A 19,871-nucleotide genomic window follows, 5' to 3' on the forward strand; every position below is an offset into this window, starting at 1 on the left:
CTTGTGGTAGAGTGAAAGGTGAGCGCCTCGAGGCGGCACACTCCACAGTTCCTCACAGAAAGTTACGTCACGCTCAACAAAACGGCCGCGTTCCCGCCTCGGCTCGGCGCCGGCCTGGAAGTGCCGGAGCTCAGACTGGGCCCGAGGCGGAAGGGCGGCAGCGAGGCGAGCTAACTTGCGAGGCCGCGCTGGGGTCCTACAGCCCAGACCGCGGCTCTGGCCCAGCCGGCCGCCAACCCCGCGGGCGCTGGACGTGCGGCTCTCGGAGTCCCGCCCCGGGGAGAACCTGGACGCGGAGGGGCGGGGCCAAGAAGACGCCCCGCCCCCTCTGGCCCGGCCCCTCCCCGCCGGACGGTTGCATTAATGACTCTCCCGAGGTGGACGGGCTGCTCGGAGAGGAGTGAGTCCCCAGCACGGCACCTCAGGTGCTTGCGGACGTCAGCTGGCCCTTCTGCGGTCATCCCACGCCGACCTTGGCCAGCACGCACGCCTCGCCTCGCAGGAGCCCGCATAAAAGGCGCGTCCGGCCCAGGCTGGAAGCGGCCGTAGCCTTCGGCTGGACGAGGATGGAGTGACCGGCGCGGTCCTGGCCACGCAGACCCAGCTCGACGCTCCTCGCCAGCTCTCGCAGCGGAGCCGAACCTCGTACGGCCGCTCCAGGAAAGGTGAGGGCCCCGGTCCGACCCCCGCCGCGCTGCTCCCGGGCCTGGAGGGGTAGCGGGTGCCTTAGTCCCGTGAGAGGCCACCGGTCCCCCGCTCCTCCGGCAGAAACTGCACTGAGCTCCTGCCGTCGCCCGTCAGGTCCCCGGGCCTCGGGAGCTGATGGTGCGAGGGCGGCCGGCGTGGGCACGGCTGGCCCTGGCAGGGCTTCCCGCCACGCTCCACGAGTTGACCAGCTTCATCTTTACTGCTGGACGGGCGGGATAGCGTTCCAGAAGCGCTAACAAGTTCCGAACCGGAGCTGTGCTTCCGAAATCTTTTTCCTTGGTAGCGTAGCCCTTCCGATTAATTTGTCGGCGGAAAGTAAAGCCGGCACCGCGCCCCTCCTCACCCTTCCAAGCAGCCCAGGAACACTCGGGCCCCACCACTCTCCCCAGACGCCGGGAGGCAAAAGCGCCCCAGTCAAAAGGTGCCCAACTCTGAGATCGCCTGGAGCCATGTCGGACGGCCGGGCACGGCGCGCAGGGGGAGCGGGAGGGCTGCGCCTCCCCGGGTTAAACTCGACCGGCGCCCCGGCCTCACCGCGCCTTCTGTCCTTTGCAGGGCGCGCGGCGCCGGAAGCCGCTATGGACAGCGGCGGCCCCGCAGGCAGCCACCTGATCGCCAGCAACGAGCCCGCGCCACCGGTAGCCGCCACCCGAGACTCGAGCCAGGGACGGACGGGACCGGGGCAGACGGGCCCAGGCGGCGGCGCGCGCTCGGGGGGCGGGAGGCCGGCGGCAGCAAACGCGGCGCGGGAGCGCAGCCGCGTGCAGACTCTGCGGCACGCCTTCCTGGAGCTGCAGCGCACGCTGCCGTCGGTGCCGCCGGACACCAAGCTGTCCAAGCTGGACGTGCTGCTACTGGCCACCACCTACATCGCGCACCTCACTCGCAGCCTGCAGGACGACGCCGACGCACCGGCGGATCCCGGACTGGGCGCCCTGCGCGGGGATGGTTACCTACACCCTGTCAAGGTAGGCAGGCAGGGCGCACTGCGGAGCCGAGGCCGGAAGCATGGCACCTTGACCGCGGGGTCTGCCCCCGCCTGGGCAGATACCTCCCAGCTCTCATCCCTCCTTCAGGGTGAGGCGGGGAACAGATCAGGAGAGCGACATTGGCCCGCGAAGGCACCCGTAGCGAGGTCCCCACTGCACAAGGCTGCTCCTTGACGGTTTGCAGGTAGAGGGCTTAAACCCGGGCTGGCTTGCGTAGGGGAGTCTCAAGCCCCTTATAGGATGCAACCTACAGGATTCCTTTCCTAGATGAGAAGTTTCTTGCGGGTGCCTGGTGGGGTGCTTGGTTGCACGTCCTGATAATTTTTAGTGTCCGAGTTACATTTATGAACCTTTGAGGGTTTTAAGTTTACATCGTTACCATTGTGGTGTTTATCAAATATTTGAAAAGTTTCAGGAATTAAACGGGGTGACGGAAGTATCTGCCCCTAACTAATCCTAGGAAACCAATGTTGAAAATTTTTTGTAAAGCTGGTAAAAACAAAAGGAGACGATTCTGCGTCCCCACACAGTAAATGTTCAGTCCGTTTTAATGAAGGTTAACGATCATGGACTAGACAACCACCAAGAATGTTAGAAAAACTATAATGAGTTTATGTGATTTTCATAATAGGTTGGCATATATGTTGTGTTCTGATTAGATATTCAAATTACATAATGTACAAAATTATCCAAGAGACTCCCTCTTGTATTTTTTTCATTACATATAGGTAGAGTGGTCAGGGTTTTTGTTTAATACGGTATATATGATTATGATTCATTACCTATATTGCAGTATTTAGACTCGCATCATCCTTTTCTCCTAGATTTGATTGTTTTCAAATCTTACATTGATCAGGTTTTCTGTTCAAAATGGATCACCTTCCCTATGTTTTCTAAAACTAAATATTCAAATTTTTGATTCCACCATTCTGAAGCATTCTCTCTCTCTTTCTCTCTCTCTCACACACACACACACACACACATACAAAATTAGGACTTTGCCTTAAGTATATCAATGTTCAATAAATTATTGAATAATCATTATCAAATTGAGGGTAAAGTACATCCTCTAATATTTACTGAACTTAAAATTCTGTGGTAAGGTTTAATAAATTTTACTTTGCACATTTAATCAACATGATGATAGACTCAAAATAATTCAAATATTAAGTATAAAAATTTGAAATATCATTTATTCATAATTATGATAGATTATTCCATTCCATTCATGTGTTGTATAACCTCAGCTGGAAAGTTATTCATTATTAATTAAGGGGTTTTGTATTACTATTGATATTAGATGCTACTAATCTGTTAATATTAGATTGATATTAGGTACATTAGATTGCTATTCAAATATATCATTAATATTAGATTTCTTTTGACTTGACATTATACTCTAAGGAAGTTTATTTTAACATTAAGTAGGCTTTAATACAAAAGACATCTGTTAAATGCCTCTTTGTGGGAGAGAGAAATCAGATGAGAAATCCAGTTGTTTTTCACCTTAGTTTCTTGCAGTGCTCTTTTGAATGACTAATGTTAAAACCATAATTTTCATGTAACAATAAGCTTAACAAGAGTTTTTTTGCCCTGACTCCCGTACCAAATGTTTTTGTAGTCATATAACTCTTTAAAGAAAAATTAAATCTCATTTGTCCTCTGAATTAATTATTTTCATTTTAAAATACAATTCTAGGGATAATGAAAGAAAGCCAAAGATTACCTCTTAAAAATGAAATTGATGATGGTTGAACAAGTGACTAGTCTATTTTAAAATCATTTACTGAGTGCCTGCTTTGTGCAAAGCACTGTTAGGAGAGTGAATGCAATTAAGGGTAAGACTCGATCCCTGCCCTAAATGAGCATATAATAGAGACAAAGACATAAATATAAATAACAGTATTATAAGAGAGAATGTAGTATGTGCCATGAGAGAGGCTATAACCATATGCAGTGGAGGTGCAGAGGAAAGAGATTTTACATACATAATTGAAACTGCCTGTGACACATTATTTTACAGAGACTACCAAAATGCTTAAAAATTAAGTCTATCATTGACTAATCTAATGCCAAAGAAATAAAGATATTCTGATTATTTGTACCTTTTGGTTTACATAGTTAAAGAGTGTTCCAAAATGACTTTTTCTGCCTTACAATGTAAGGGGGTCTTTACTTTGATCAAAGATCCATTAACAAGTATTTCAAGGCCATAATTTTGAATCATCAGTTCTTATTATCAGTATTGGGGATTTAGCACTGTTAGCATTGTTGGGAATTTACATTATGAGTACCTCAAATGAAACTGGAAGGTTTAAGAGACTGGAATCCCAGGGCATAGCCTAAAACAGCAGTTTTTATCCCTGTGGGATGTGAGCAGTTCTGATCAGCACCAGTGTCTGAAAGGGCAGTGCTTCTCCAAGGGAACAGGGGTATATTTCAGATACTTACATTGAAAGAAAAGCACAGATGGCTTTATTAATTGCATTACCCCTGGAGAATCATTGTTGATAATACAGATAAACAATAATTTCAAAAAATAAATACAAAGTTTTGTTATTTTGGAGTCATTTAACTCCAAAAACCAGGAACATATTTTTAGTCTTCAGTTTCAGGTTCAGTTCTGGTTACTTGTATGAGTTTGCTAGATTGTTCTAAGCTAATGAAACTACATAATTTTAAGTATGACTTACTAGGTAAAGTAGAGGTCAGGATTGTGTTAATCTACACAATGCTAAAACAGACCATTGAGAAGTGAAATGTAAATCAGTCACCTGGCTTTTTTGGCATGAGGCTGACATGCAACCTAACCAATATTGTATTTATATTTTTATTTCTGACTCCTAAAACTATGTATGTATCTACATTAAATTCATTTGAATAAAATCATTTGAAAACGTTTTGAAAATCCAGGGACACAAAGTTATTAAAAAGGGAAGTTTTATTAAGTCCATGAAAAATCAGGCAAAAATCCACATATACATTTTTAGATTTGCTTCATAAATTACTTACATACTAGCAAGGCTGTAAAAAACAGATGCCTTCACTTGCCTCCACTCTTGGTTGCATGATTTAGAGTGATTCTCAGTACAGTGGAACCCAGGTAACAGAACTAACAGGGAGCATTCAGCAGTATTTTTATTTTATTTATACTTAGATGTGTTTAATTCACATTCTCAAATTATTATCTACATTTTCAAATGTAGAATTCTCACATTACATTTGAGGTTTGAGTATGAGATTTTTATGCTCATGAAAATGTGGCAGGAGTGTAAAAGATTGAAAAGCACTGGTTTATAATATGCCTAAAATTCTGCACTTGAAATTGATGACCTATGCGCTACACTATTTGCTACATGTGAATATTAGTCTGCGCAGGCTGCAATAACAAAATACCATAGACTAGGTGGATTAAACAACAGAAATTTGTTTTCTCACAGTTCTGGAGGCTGGAAAGTCCAAAATCAAGGTGCTGGCCAATTCACTTCCTAGTGAGAGCTCTCTTCCTGTCTTGCAGCTGGCCGACTTAACTCTTTCTCAAAGAAGGGGAGCTCTCCCCCTTCTTAAAAGGCCACTAACCCTATCATGAGGGACCCACCCTCATGACCTCATCTAACCGAAATTACCTCCCCAAATATCATCGCATTGGGCGTTAGAGCATCAACAAATGAATTTGGGGAAACACAAACATTAAATCCATAATACCATTACACTAGATTTTTCAGTATAATGCAAGCCTTAAATCTGATCTAACAATGCCAAATCCAAACATATAAAAAAAATCCCAGGCTAGTTTCTAAAACACTTAATGTTACCAACTGGTAGCAGGGATCCCAAGAATAGGATCAACATGATATACCCAGAAAGTACAAGAATTCACATCTATGATTTAAAAAAACAAAACCTGAAATGGATTTGCAAAAATAAGTAACACAGTGTCAGTCTTATTACTGTATCAAACATAAAATACAAGTTTGTTTATAGGAAGATTATATAGGAATGGATCATTTAAATTCCAAATAACACAGATGTTATATTTAATCTGTGTTAAAGTGTAGATTCCCAGCAGAATAATCTGAATTTAGGACTCTTAAATTCACTTATCCCATCTGGAGAAATAAAAATCACATGCCTACTTATTATTCCTGTGGCTACATTTTACATCTGGAATCCCAGTTTAGGTGACAGTAACTGTATTCGGAAGTATAAGGAAGGCTTATATTATTCCAGATAAGAACTGACTCTACCTTATACTTCTCCAAAGAGGTCCATTCTGATTTAAGTGGCCTGGAGTGTGACTTGGCCATCAGTATTTTTTAAAGCTCCCATGTGATTCTAATATGCAACTTGTGTTGAAAACCCAGAGCTCTTACGGACTTTGGATTGTTAATAATTGTACCTCTGTTTGAGCACCGTGGATCATCTGCGAGGCATTTAAGAACATTTCATGGTGCTGTGTAACCAGCAGTCTGCCCATGAATGTTTGCTGGTGAAAAGAGCCTGCTGCTCACAGCAGCATTTACTCTCTGGAGAGTGTGGGACCCCACTGCTGACCTTTAAGAGTTGCACTCCTTTAGTCTAAGGACTTATCTTTGTATTAAAAAAAAAAAAAAAAGCACTATTTCTCTGATTAGTATTCCAAGGACCTTAGAACTAAAATTATATGACCCTCCTCTCTTAAAAAAAAAGGAAGTCCATCCTAAAAGTACTACCTATGTAGTATATTTTTTCATCATCGTGCCTGTTTGGAAATTAATTGTATTGTTTGAGAGGCTGTCCATTTTAAAGGTAAATTTAGAAAAGACACAATCAGAATACAAATGTGATGATTACTGAAAGGTTAGAGCTGTGTGATGCCACTACAAGCAGTCATTTAACCTGGATGTTCTAGCTATGTAACACCAAACATTCTAATATGTGCAACTTCAAGATAATTGCTTTTAGCTAGATAAAATGTTTAGATAGTCGAATTAGTCACTTTTCATTGTAGTCCTTTGACAAATGTAGATGCATAATACTTAACACATATAACTTTTTTTTTTTTAGTATTTTTAAAAAATTTTATTTATTTTTGGCTGCGTTGGGTCTTTGTTGCTGCGCGCGGGTTTTCTCTAGTTGCAGCACTCGGGGGCTACTCTTCGTTGCAGTGCGCGGGCTTCTCATTGTGGTGGCTTCTCTTGTTGCGGAGCACGGGCTCTAGGCGTGCAAGCTTCAGTAGTTGTGGCACACGGGCTCAGTAGCGGTGGCTCGCGGGCTCTAGAGCAGACTCAGTAGTTGTGGCGCACGGGCTTAGTTGCTCCGTGGCATGTTGGATCTTCCTGGACCAGGGATGAACCTGTATCCCCTGCATTGGCAGGTGGATTCTTAACCACTACACCACCAGGGAAGTCCTACATATAACTTTTAAAAATATTTTTAAAGCCAGGGATCTTGTTTTAGGCTTAATTTTGTTTTAGGTTTAGTTTAACATTAAAACATTGTGGGTAGATATATTTTCCTACATTTAAATATATTCATTCTCCATGATTTTTTGCAGTTCTGGTCCACATGCACACGTATTATTTCATATAATTATAATCAAAGTCTGGGTATGTTTTTACTTTTATTATTAGCACTAATAATTTTATTATTAGCATTATTTACTTTTATTATTAACATTTTTTCGTGTCATCACTTAGACTTCATAATTATCATTGTTACTAGCTACATGATATTGCATTTGCCTTGAGGTACTTGGAATTTTTAATATTACTATTATACACTATATCTGTCACAGATACTAACTTTTGGATTCTTGTTTAAATATTCTTTTTCAGAAATGGCCCATGCGATCAAGATTGTACATTGGTGCTACTGGTCAGTTTCTGAAGCATTCTGTCTCTGGAGAAAAAATAAATCATGACAATATTCCAACAGACTCACAGCCTTAGGCTCTCCCCTGAGGGGGGCTGGTAGAAAGTGATGTCGTTGTTTTTAAATGATATGAAATAATTCTATATTTATTACATCAGACCTAACAAACATCATTTCTGAAAGTTTACATGGAATCCATAGTTGGATGTTCAGATTTATCTAATCTAAATAAATGTGGAATGAAATAATCAGTCTGGTAAATAATGTAATAATAATGTAAAACACACAGCTTATCTATTCAGTGTGAGAGAGTCACTACTATATAGTGCAGGAGAAACTAATGGAAAAAAAGAAAGAGACATAGGAAAGCAAAGAATTGTGTATGTATCCAAAGAATACACACATTTTCTGTAGTATATCTGTTACAAACTGAAAAGCTAATATCTATGTATACAATCTTCCTGGTTTAAAAAAAATAAAAGCTGGGTTTGTAAAACACCAGTATTTCATTTTTGTGAAAACCAGTCTGTGCTTAATATTGGTCTAAGAAGCCGTTCCACTTGGAAGGTCTGAGATCATTTATTCAGTTTTAGCTGAATATGTGTGAAAAGACTGTTGAGGTAATATGACAATGCAGCAACTTCTATAACTATTTTTCCCTCTTAGAAAACTTGGAGTATTAGAAATGGTTTGCTTCCTAGGCCAGGGCTTGGCCACCTTCCTAGAGTATTATTAAATATCTTACTATGTTTCCAAATTGTGGAAGGCATTGGGAAACCCTGCAGCCCTGTGTGAACAGCAGACGGGTGTCACTGGGCAGCAGGGTTTGTCACCCTCCCCCTTGGTCACTCCATATCCACCCCACTCTCTTTCAGGTCCCGGACTAGGTAAACAGGTGCAGCTGTAGCCCTGTAGAGAGAGTGGCACATTCAGGCCTGTCAGGGGCCTCCAGCGAACCCCCGTGACCTTCACAGTCACAGCTTTGGCCAGGTCCCTTCTCCCCATGTCAGTTGCTGTTCACAGTCTACCTACTTGGCCCTTATGAAATGGGAGAAATCCTGTCTGATTTGGGAGTTCTGGCGCTGATCTGCACCTTGAGGGGGTCTGAGGACACAGAGTGGCCATCCTGTGGTACAGGATGCCCTGATTTGGACCTACAAACAAGGAAAGCCCTCTGCTATGGGCCTCTCCCACTGCCCTGCACATGAAGTGCCCAGGGAGCAGCTGTTCTGCCTGACTGAACCAGTGCTTTCAGTTTCGCCAGGAGTCTGGGGGTCCTAGCTATGAAGTGGAGACATTTGTCAGGGAACACACTGAATCTCAGAACAACAGGGTGCAACAGAGACACCTGGAAAAAAAAAATCATCAGTCTCTTTTGTCATGTCTTTGCTGATTTAGATTCCCTTTTATCTCCCTTTCTTGTTTTCCTCCTCACTCTTTACTAGTCCACTGTCCAGGTGTAAAGTTCATTCATTTCTCGATAACCCACAGTTTTAAAGTTGCTGGGTTTCATCCAAGATTATTAAATAGAAATGTGTATGAATGGACTTGGTTGAATTAAGATAGCAGCTGAAACACCATTTCATTTTCTCCTCCGTTTAACTCCAGCTTTTGGCAGTGAAATGAAGTAAAAGACTATCTGAAGGCAAAAACTATCATTCAGTTGATTCGAGGATGATCATGTTTTGACTCATGTCTTATAGTTAGTTTGTAATTTTTATTATTTTAATGTGAATATACTCCTTGTAATGTGACCAAAGCATGTCTTTAAAAGAAAAGCCATACAATGAAAGCTGTCTACATATTAATATGTAGCAAAAATGTTTGTATATTTAAATATTTGTGAGTATATTTACCTACTCATATACCATTGAAAGGAATAAAAAGTAAAATGAGATGGATTCAGCCATTCACTATCATAAGTTATTGGAATAAAAAGTGCTAAGAATAATCTTTTATCTTAAGGTATGAAATCAGAACTTCTTTAAAGTTACCTGGAACGGAACTGTAAACACTAAATGTGATAGCAAGAATTTCAGAAAAAAATGGTTTTATCGCTAATAATCTATTTGGTTATAGTTGTTAAAGCATTTAACTGGGGAAAAATTATGACTATTGTTGAATTATCAGACTTTTCTAAATCCTCCTGTTAAATCATTAGTCATTGTCTTAAACAGTATTACTTTTTATTTCTTCTTGTCCAGTTACAAATGTTTTAATGCCAAAGAACTATATTTCTGTCATAGGTTTTCATAATATTTTATTAAATTGCTAAATATGCTAACAGCTTTTGGTAGGTTGGGAAATCTGAGGTGAAATTGCATATTTTCACCCAAAGTTTCCAAGGAGCATGCTGTTTTGATTAATGGTGCGTGGTCAAGATAAAGGATAAGATAAAATAAAGCACTAATTTGAAAAGTAATTTAGTCTGCTAAATTTATATCTGTCTCTATGGTCATTTAACAAATAATGAAGGTACACTTGAAAATCTTTCTAGAAGATAGATACCTACTTGGTATTAGCTTCTTCAGCATGCTGTCCTTAGTGAAGTATATATAATAGGGCGGGGAGGGAGGTATATTTGGATCACAGTATTATCCCATAATCTGCAAGGGAAGTTCTCACTTAAATTTCTGTCAGTTCATTCACCTCTCTCAGTAATAGTCACAAAAAAAAACATTTACAATTCCTCTATAGTGATAATTTGGAGGAATAAGGAAATACCTTTTTAGAAGCAGAACTAGTTCCAACAGACTTTAAAATATTGTTTCTTTTCCTGGTTGTAAAAATACTTGTAGTGCAGTTTATTGTATGTCAGTTATATATCAGTAAAGCTACATTAAAAAACTCAAAAATAGAACTACCATATGACCCAGCAATCCCACTACTGGGCATATACCCTGAGAAAACTATAATTCAAAAAGAGTCATGTACCACAATGTTCACTGCAGCACTATTTACAATAGTCAGGACATGGAAGTGACCTAAATGTCCATCAACAGTTGAATGGATAAAGAAAATGTGGCACATATATACAATGGAATATTACTCAGCCATAAAAAGGAATGAAATTGAGTCATTTGTAGTGAGGTGGATGGACCTAGAATCTGTCATACAGAGTGAAGTAAGTCAGAAAGAGAAAAACAAATACCGTATGCTAATGCATATATATGGGATTTTAAAAAGCAGTACTGATGAACCTAGTGGCAGGGCAGGAACAGAGACGCAGACGTAGAGACTGGACTTGAGGGCACGGGTGGAGGGGACGGGGAAGCTGGGATGAAGTTAGAGAGTGGCATGGACATGTACACGCCACCAAATGTAAAATGGATGGCTAGTGGGAAGCAGCCGCATAGCACAGGGAGATCAGCTGGGTGCTTTGTGACCACCTAGAGGGGTGGGATAGGGAGGGTGGGAGGGAGACGCAAGAGGGTGGGGATATGGGGGTATATGTGTACATATGGCTGATTCACTTTGTTATACAACAGAAACTAACACAACATTGTGAAGCATTTATACTCCAATAAAGATGTGAAATAAATAAATAAATAAAAATGGAAAAAAGAAAGTATATACGTACCTGTTTTAAAAAACAAACTTGGGCTTCCCTGGTGGTGCAGTGGTCGAGGGTCCGCCTACCGATGCAGGGGACACGGGTTCGTGCCCCGGTCTGGGAAGATCCCACATGCCGCGGAGCGGATGGGCCCGTGAGCCATGGCCGCTGAGCCTGCGCGTCCGGAGCCTGTGCTCCGCAACGGGAGAGGCCACAGCAGTGAGAGGCCCGCGTACTGCAAAAGAAAAAAAAAAAACAAAAAGCAACTTAATAACAAAAAGAAATGAAGTGGAAAGTAAAAGTCCCACAGTGGAGGTGGGTGTTTGGGATAGAGCAAAGGTGAGGATATCTGTTTCACATGTTACTTGGTGATAAAAAAAATACTGATTTTACATTTTGATAAGGGTTTTTTGACCCAACTACTTCAATCTGCAGAGTTACAGATATCCTAAACAGTAATTTTCTTATCTATTCATGGAGATTTTGTTTAAACTTAGAAGAAGCTGTACGAAATAAATAAATAAATGCTGATTGTCCTCACTGAAATACACAGTATTTTAGTTGAAATTGCTTTTTAGGCTAAATTATTCAGTAATTTATCCTTCTTTCAAAAGACCTCATTTTATATTCACAAAAAGCAACTAACCAGTTATTATCAGAGAGAAATTATGCAAGCTCTAGTAACATCTCTTTTTTGGTTTGGTTTGTTTGTTCGTTTACGGGGGAGGGGGAGAGGTATAGAGTTAATTCTATATATATTTTCCAGCAGTATTTAATCTTCTTCTTTAGTCCTCGGTGTGTCAATAGTGCCATTCTGAGGAAATAATCCAATACAGACAAAACATCTCTACCATGGCCAACATAATTCCCTTAGAAATCAACACATGAACTGTATTTGGCATCTTTTAAGACAAATTGCTTCCTGGCTTTATATAAAATTGTATTCTTAGCTGGCAGGGAGAAGAAATGATAAGTCAAACAGATTGCTTCTGATCCAAATTCATGTATTAGATACCTTATTTTGAGAGAGGGGTTTAATCTAAATGCTCTTTCCCAACTCTGTATAGCTCATTGCAAATTATATCAATCATGTAATTTATTTGAAAACCTATGAACTTCAACTCTTCCAGCATTGGCAGATTCTGTCTTAATCTGATGACAAACTCTTTTTTTTAAAAAAAATCATTGATGCATGATGTGATATCTACAGTTTCCCAGATGACTTACCACTAGTAGTGTACTATTGCTGTCTTTCTCCATGGTACACACTTTTGATTTTTTAGTTTTGTTTTTCTTGTTATTGTAACCAAAAATATACAAAAGCATAGATTCCAAATGTTTGAAAGGAGCACTAGGGGAATAGTATAAAATTGTATATCTCAAAGAAAATTAATATGTACTTTTATTTTGTTACATACTGGTGGCTCGTGGTCTTATACATGACTGTTTTACTGAAAAAAATAAATGCCCCTTAAATCCTATAGATTTGCTTCCTATAAACTTTGAGTACAGCACAGATGGTACTGCAGCACAGTTGGGAATGAGGGACATTAAATATTCTTGCCCAACTGCATAAACCTGGGAAAGGCTTCCCTTCCTATGTTTACACAAGTCTTAGTTTCAACTCATAAGAGAAACCAGCTCAGTGAAATATACCTCAATCACTCAAACTCTTTCATTATAAATTATACCACAGCATTTAGCTGTCAGAAGCTTTTAAATTATAAACTGAAGAATAATCTTAACTATTAGGCTTAAAGATTATGTCAATAGTCATTTCCTGTGCACATGAATGTTACTGAAGAAACACGCATTCCTGCCCTCTCAGGACCAAGAACTATGTCCATGGGGAGGTCTGGGGATGGGCTTAAATCACTTGTCTCTGTTTTTATGGCCATTGAAAACTGGGGGCCATTTAAAACAATGTGAGGTCTAAATAAGAACTGATTTTAAACCTTATTTTCAAATAAGTTCTGAAATCACTCAATTAAAAAACTTTAAATGTGTGCTATTATAAGGCATCTTAATACTTTACATAGATGGGTATATCATGTGGGTCAAATTTTTAAAATTAAGTTATATAATTTTTAAAGGCCCATGCAAGACTGTCTCTATTCTGTGTGTAGCACATCTGCACCTCCTGCTGACTGTAAGCCCCAGACCAGAGTCCTCTTGAAATGTGGGCAATAAACAAGTGAAAAAAAGTGGGGTGCAATGGCAGAAACAGGAGAGTCAAGGGAGGGAAGAAAGGTAGGAAGCAGGAAGCTATTTCCATATCCTCCTTTCAGAAAGAGGAGGCCTGTTCCACCCGTGTCCCATCAGGCTACAAGTGTGATGTTCTGGGACATACAGGAGAGACTGCCTTGGAAAAGAGACCTGACTTCAGGCCAAGGCCAATCACTCACTGTAATAAGCACTAGTGTTTGCCCTCAATAAACTTCCCTTGCCTTATCTCTTTCTTCCCCTAGGCTCACAAAGTTGATGTGAAATAATAGCTAAGAAAATACATGTCAGCAGCTCAAAGCAAGACAGGTTTGTCTTCTCTGGCTGGGTAGATGTTAGAAGAAGGTTAAAGATGGCAAGGTGAAACGTGACACAAAAACACAAGAAGCCATAAAGGAAAAGCTGGGTAATTTTGACTATAATAAAATAAATTCATAAAACAAAAGAAAAAAACGTAAACAAGGTGAAAAGACAAAAACAAACAAACAATAAAAAAACCTAGAGAAAAAAGTCACAACAGATGATAGTCACAGTAGTAATTTCCTTTATATCAAAGCAGCTCTCAGAATTTAAAAAGACCAGCAACTCAGTAGAAAATTCCACAAATGATATGAGTAAGTGGTTCATAAAAAGAAATCAAACAGCTAATATCTTTATGAAAAGACAAACAACTCACCTATGATAAGAAATATAAATTTAAAAAGCAATGGAATAACATATTTCACCTATCAGAATGATACAAACTGTCCAGTTATAAATAAGTCCTGGGGATGTAATAGAGAGCATGGTAAATATAGTTAACAAGACTGTATTGTGTATTTGAAAGTTGCTAAGAGAGTAGATCTTAAAAGTTCTCATCGCAAGAAACAATATATAACTCTGTGAGGTGATGGATGTTAACTAAACTTGTAGGAATCATCTTGATATACATCATATCATTATGTTGTACCCCTTAAACTTATACAGTGTTATATGCCAATTATATCTCAGTAAAACTGGGGGGTAAATGGGTAAGTGATGATGACTAATTTTTCTGGCATACTAGAGCTAACTTGTTTTAACCATAATGCTTGAGCATGTATGTTTTTAATGAAAATTAATCTTTGTAATTTTTATCCTCCTGCCTTTTTTCCCTTTAATATTAAATGGAGAAATGTGAAATAAAAGAATGACACAAAGGTAAAATACCCGTTTTTGGTGAGGGTGGGGAAATGAGGATTATAGCACTGTTGGAGTATACAAGCTTTTTAAATACAATTTTGCAGTATCTCTCAATATTTTATGTGTACACGTTCTGACTTAGCAATTCCACATTGAAGAATTTCACTAATAATATACGTACATTCACAAAAGTCTGTGAGAATAATTATTGCAGGTATTCATCACCTTTCACCCACACTCTGTAAACTTAGAAGTTTTCCCTGCCTTCTGTATTGGCTGCACCCAAGTAACCTATCAAAAATGCAAACCTGAAGATGTAATGTATTTACTTGTGCAAAACCATTCAGTGGTTCCCCATCATGTAAGAGCAGGTTTAAACCCTTAACTTGCCTTATGAAACCCCTACCTATATCACTGCCCACTGTTCTCCACCACTGCCTATTTTATACTTTAAGTTGTAGTAAACACACACACACACACACACACACAGAGCTATTTCATGCTTCAGTGCTTTTGTTCATCAATCATCAGTTGGTCCACAAATATTTTCTTAATACTATGGCAGGCATTGTTCATTGCTTACTATATCAGTTAGGAATTGCATTCAGCTGCTAACAAGAAAGACCGAACCATACTGGCTTAAATAAATTAGGACTTTATTCTCTTATGTTAAAAAAATCCACAAGTAGGCAGTCCAGGGCTGGTAAGATGGCTTCATAAAGATATCAGGGGCCAAGGCTTCTACTTATTTCTCCTTTGCCAGAAGTGGGTCACAAGGTCACCCTCAGTTATAAGGAAGGAATATCAGTCTGGGTTTGGTGGCAGTATCTGCTCTAGCTAGTTTAAAAGGAAAGAGGTGTCTTATAAGGTATTAGTGACTTACAGAATCATTGGGATGAAACAAACTCGGGCTGGATTTACAGGAACAATTTCCTAAGTCATTCCACGCAACTGGGCTGCCAAAGCAGTTAATCTTCTGCCGTGACCTGGACTCTGCCAGCCCAGTGGAAGCTGCCCCTGCAGTGACTGACTCCAGAAACATGCGGCCTTTGCTGCATAAATGCCAGCACAACGGATGCCTTGCAGCCTGCTTTTCTCCTCTCATAACTCAAGTTAGAATTCAGGTTTTGCACAGATGCATTTGATTGGCAGGACCTAATTCACATCCATAATCCAAGCTGCAAAAGAGTTTTGGAATACTATATAATACTTAGATTTTCATCCTCTGAAGTACAGAAACATAGATAAAAGGAGGCTGGAGTAAGTACTGAGTGAGCCAGTTCTCAGCATCTACCACAGGAGGCAGCGGAAGCAGGCAAACAGATTGAAATAATAGGCTGAGCCCAAGGACTGGGCACGCAACACAAATAAAATCAGGGTTCCATTATCAGGGAAGAAGGCTGGCAATGGCTATGGGACGGCAATAAGGGTACCTGACACAGTCTTAAGAAATCAAGGAAGGCTTCCTGAGAAGGCAAAGAGGGACAAGTAGAGCAGTCTAGGCATAGGAAAAACCAGGTGAGAAGAACATGCTGCTTTGAAAGAAAGTGCCTGGGGAAGAAAGATGGATACTTCACATATATTATCTCATTTAATCCTCACAACAATCCTAGGAATAAGTTATATTATTCCCAATTTTCAAATCAAGGAGGACCTTGAAAGGTACATTAAAGGATCTGGATTTAAGGGTAGCCAGAAATCTTGCATAGAAATGCAGAGGTATTGGGTACCAAGGAGCTATTCCTAAGCAGAGAGAAGAGTACAGAGTTCCAAACAACATAAAACACCATAACTATAACTAAAAAATAAAACAAGACTGAGAAAAGTTATTTGCAATGCATGTAACTGTTAATTGACAAAAGATTAGTATCCAGAATATAGAAAGAAATCCCATAAATCAATTTTTTAAATTACAGATACTTCAATAAAAAATCGGGCAAAGCTCTGAAGACTATGATTTACAGAAGAGAAAACCCAAATGATTAAAAACGTGAAAAAAAATTTAAGAGAAAAGCAAAACATTCATAAAGCTATCTTTTCAACCTTATAGCAAATGCAAATTAAAATAACAGTAAATACTATTTGATATTTATCATATTGACAAAAATGTTAAATTCTGAAAAGAGCAAGTTTTGACAAGGAAGTAGAGCAACTACTTGGAAAGCAATTGACTATATTATGTATGAAGATGCACGTATCCTTCAACCCAGAAATTCAGCTTCTAGGGACAACGGTGTGTTGGGAAAGCTAATTGTTAATTATTCAAGCATTCAGGTATCTTGTGAACCAGTTGTTAGTAGCTTGAAATTGCCAAAATGTATTAATAGCGTGGATATCTGCAAATGCTACAAATCAGGGTTTTGTTTTAGGGGGTTTGGGGTTTTGTTTGTTTGTTGTTGTTTTTTTTTCTGGAGATCCTGTTTACCAAAATACCACCGGGCATAGAGAAATTCATGCATAAATACAAGGAGACATCGTAGAAAAAACATTCAGAATCTACGCTGTATTTAAGTTTAACGGGGTGTTAATTTCAGGACATAATTTGTATTAGATCATCACTGAGGTAAAATAACATCATACTTTAACCTTAGTTTGAATTTTTCAATTACTTCCACATTCTCAACTCTCTATGTAATCATTCTTAAATAATTTTTTTTGAACAGTAATAAAAGTGTATTATTTCACATAACAAGAAGCTGGAGTGGCTCCCTGGCTGCTTAACTTGGTGACTATTCGATGTCTTTAAGTTGCTTGGTTCCTTTCCTTCCCACTTTGCCATCAACAGAAGCTCCCCTCATTTAACAAGAGGGCTGCAGCGATGCCAGGAATTCTTTCACCGTTGATCGATGATGATCATATCTAGGGGAAGAAGAGCTGTTTCTTCCCACATGTGCCTTTTCATCAAAGAAGAAAACTCACTGAAGTTCCCTAGCAGACTTCCCCTCAGGTCCCTTTGGTCAGCTTGAATAATTTTAATAACATTCCATTACATTCAGAATTTGTCATAGGATTTAAGTAGTTGTTTGCAAGGCTTACTTGTAACATAAAAGTTAAATTTTTAAACAGAAAAGGAAAACCCTAGGGTCTCACATTGACAATTAAAGCCACTCATTATTTTAGATCCGGGCAGAAATCATAAGTAATTTAGGTAATTTTCACCGAAATTATCTCGGTAAAGTTCATGTACTTCAAGTGTTTAAGAATCAACTTTCATTCAGATCAGTGCCCTATATTCTGACAACTTAATGTATTTTTCACAGATTTAGAACTTTAACCTTGACGAGAGGTATAAATGCTATGATTATCTTAATGTCAATATTATGTTTAAAAATAATCTTGCCTGAGGTAGAAGGATCATATATATGAAAGTCATGCATTTATGACTAAGGTCATTTACATTTCTCTTGCTTAACTCTATTTTGACATGCTTACCATTGAGCAAGGGAAAGCACAAGCATATGGTTATTATAGCCAACTTCCTTCCAGTTCCAACCTCATTTTTTGCTGCAAACATCTAGGGGAACCAGGAGGTTCTCCAAGTCATTCACTAATATGAAAAAGACTGAAGGCCAAATGTATTAATTTACTAATGAGATTTACATGTGTAAGTGCAGACTATAGATTCTGACAGCTTATAAGGAAATAATATCCTATATGCCCTGAATCCACACGTATGTCTATCTAAGAAATGTAAACTTTCTAAGATAATCCAAGTTATACTATCAAAAAATAGCTATTTTTTTAAAAGTTACTTTTGATAGGGACTTCCCTGGCAGTCCAGTGGTTAAGATTCTGCGCTTCCACTGCAGGGGCCACGGGTTCAATCCCTGGTCAGGGAACTAAGATCCTGCATGCTGCATGGCGTGGCCAAAAAAAAAAAAGTTACTTTTGATAAACCACTATATCATATTTAAACCATGACACTTTTCCCTTGAAGTGGTGTTAGGTGTATTTGCAACTGGCAGCGTTAACTCACTTCAGCAACTTGGAGACCAGCAACCCCCAAGGATGTGCTCCTTGCTGGAGAATACCAAACACTTGTTATGATGCCAATCAGGAAATGACGGCTGAAGGGGCAAATCTTAGAAATGGTATATTTTTGCAGTCAGAAAAGAAAATGCACTACTTTAATAATTTTTCAACTTGATTTAATTATAAAATTGCATACACGTAAAAATCCAAACAGTAGAGAATGGTATACAATAAAAAATTAAAATATCACTTTCCCCACAAGCCTCAAGTTTCACTCCCTAGAAGCATGCACTGTGAAGTTTCTTCTGTTACCTCTCAAAAATATTTTATGTATAGTCATATAAATGCATGTTCTTTTTATTTAACCAAAAATGGGATTTTACTAAATACCTTCTGCATCTAGCTTTTAAAATTTAATATATCTTGAAAAAATGTCCAAATCAGCACATATTCATTTATTTTTGCATTCAAGGGATATTTATTAAGTATTAGGTACTAGGAATAAAAAGGTAAGCAAAACAGATTAAGGTCTTTCCTCTCACAGAATGTATATTCCAGTGAGGGCAGCAAAAGTATATCTTTTTTTTTAGAGTATCATTACAGATTACGAAGGAAACAAAAAGGGGGATGTTTTATAGTAGACCCACTTTAGATAGGTGGGGCAAGTGTGGCCTCACTGAGAAACTGACATAGAAGCTGAGATCAAAGAAAATAATTAGTCACTCAAAAAACTGGGACAAGAGAATTCTAGGCAGGAGCAAAGGCCTTGAGATGTGAAAATTGTTCGGCATGTTCCAAAAACTAAGCGTAGGCCAAGGTGACTGGTGTGTAACAATAGAGGGGAAGCAAGAGATGTGGTAAACCATGTGACAGGTGTGGATATTTTATCTCTTTTTAAAATATTTTGTATTTAATTTTATTGTGGTAAAGTATACATAACATAAATTTATCATTTTAACAATTTTTAAGTGTATAATACAGTGGCATTAAGTATATTCACAATTCAGTCACAAACCATCATCATTATACATTTCCAGAACTTTTTCATCATTCCAAACAGAAATTCTGTACCCATTAAACAGCAACTCCCATCCACTCTTCACCCCAGCCTCTGGTAACTCCTGTTTCACTTTCAATCTCTTTAAATTTGCCTATTCTAAGTACCTCATATGTGTAATCATACAATATTTGTCTTTTTTTGTCTGGCTTATTTCACTTAGCATAATGTCTTCAAGGTTCATCCATCTTATAGCATATATCAGAGTTTCCTTCCTTTTTAAGGCTGAATAATACTCCATTATATGTATGTACCACATTTTGTTTATCCATTCATCCACTGATGGCATTTGGGTTGTTTCTACCTTTTGGCAATTGTGAATAACGCTGCTATGAACACTGTTGTACAAGTATTT

The 19,871-nt window shown here is 39.2% G+C and overlaps 3 protein-coding genes across 3 annotated transcripts in view; 1 reads left to right on the forward strand and 2 right to left on the reverse strand.

Moving 5' to 3' along the window:
- The window catches only part of CSPP1 (centrosome and spindle pole associated protein 1), a 199,374-nt gene extending 199,098 nt beyond the window's left edge, over window positions 1-276 (reverse strand). Inside the window, exon 1 of the mRNA XM_022595255.3 lies at window positions 1-276. The gene's annotated coding sequence lies outside the window, so the exon portion shown is untranslated.
- On the forward strand, window positions 269-8,071 carry TCF24 (transcription factor 24). Its single transcript, XM_022595264.3, has 3 exons — window positions 269-665; window positions 1,264-1,676; window positions 7,514-8,071. Exons 2-3 carry the CDS (start codon window positions 1,287-1,289, stop codon window positions 7,625-7,627), a joined length of 504 nt encoding a protein of 167 aa, XP_022450972.1. The 5' UTR covers window positions 269-665; window positions 1,264-1,286; the 3' UTR covers window positions 7,628-8,071.
- LOC149747054 (uncharacterized) overlaps window positions 2,656-19,871 on the reverse strand; it is a 20,942-nt gene continuing 3,726 nt past the window's right edge. The window contains exon 2 of the mRNA XM_089899070.1: window positions 2,656-11,338. The gene's annotated coding sequence lies outside the window, so the exon portion shown is untranslated. The remainder of the gene's footprint in view (window positions 11,339-19,871) is intronic.

Source organism: Delphinapterus leucas, chromosome 17, assembly GCF_059928025.1.
Source record: "Delphinapterus leucas isolate spDelLeu-1000000601 "Yukka" chromosome 17, BTC_Dleu_Yukka2, whole genome shotgun sequence".
NCBI classification, from domain to species: Eukaryota; Metazoa; Chordata; class Mammalia; order Artiodactyla; family Monodontidae; genus Delphinapterus; species Delphinapterus leucas.

Coding starts and splice junctions, on each gene's coding strand:
- TCF24 (XM_022595264.3), top strand. CDS start 1,287: ATGGACAGCGGCGGCCCCGCAGGCAGCCACCTGATCGCCAGCAACGAG. Junction 1,677..7,513: donor GTTACCTACACCCTGTCAAG/GTAGGCAGGCAG, acceptor ATTCTTTTTCAG/AAATGGCCCATGCGATCAAG.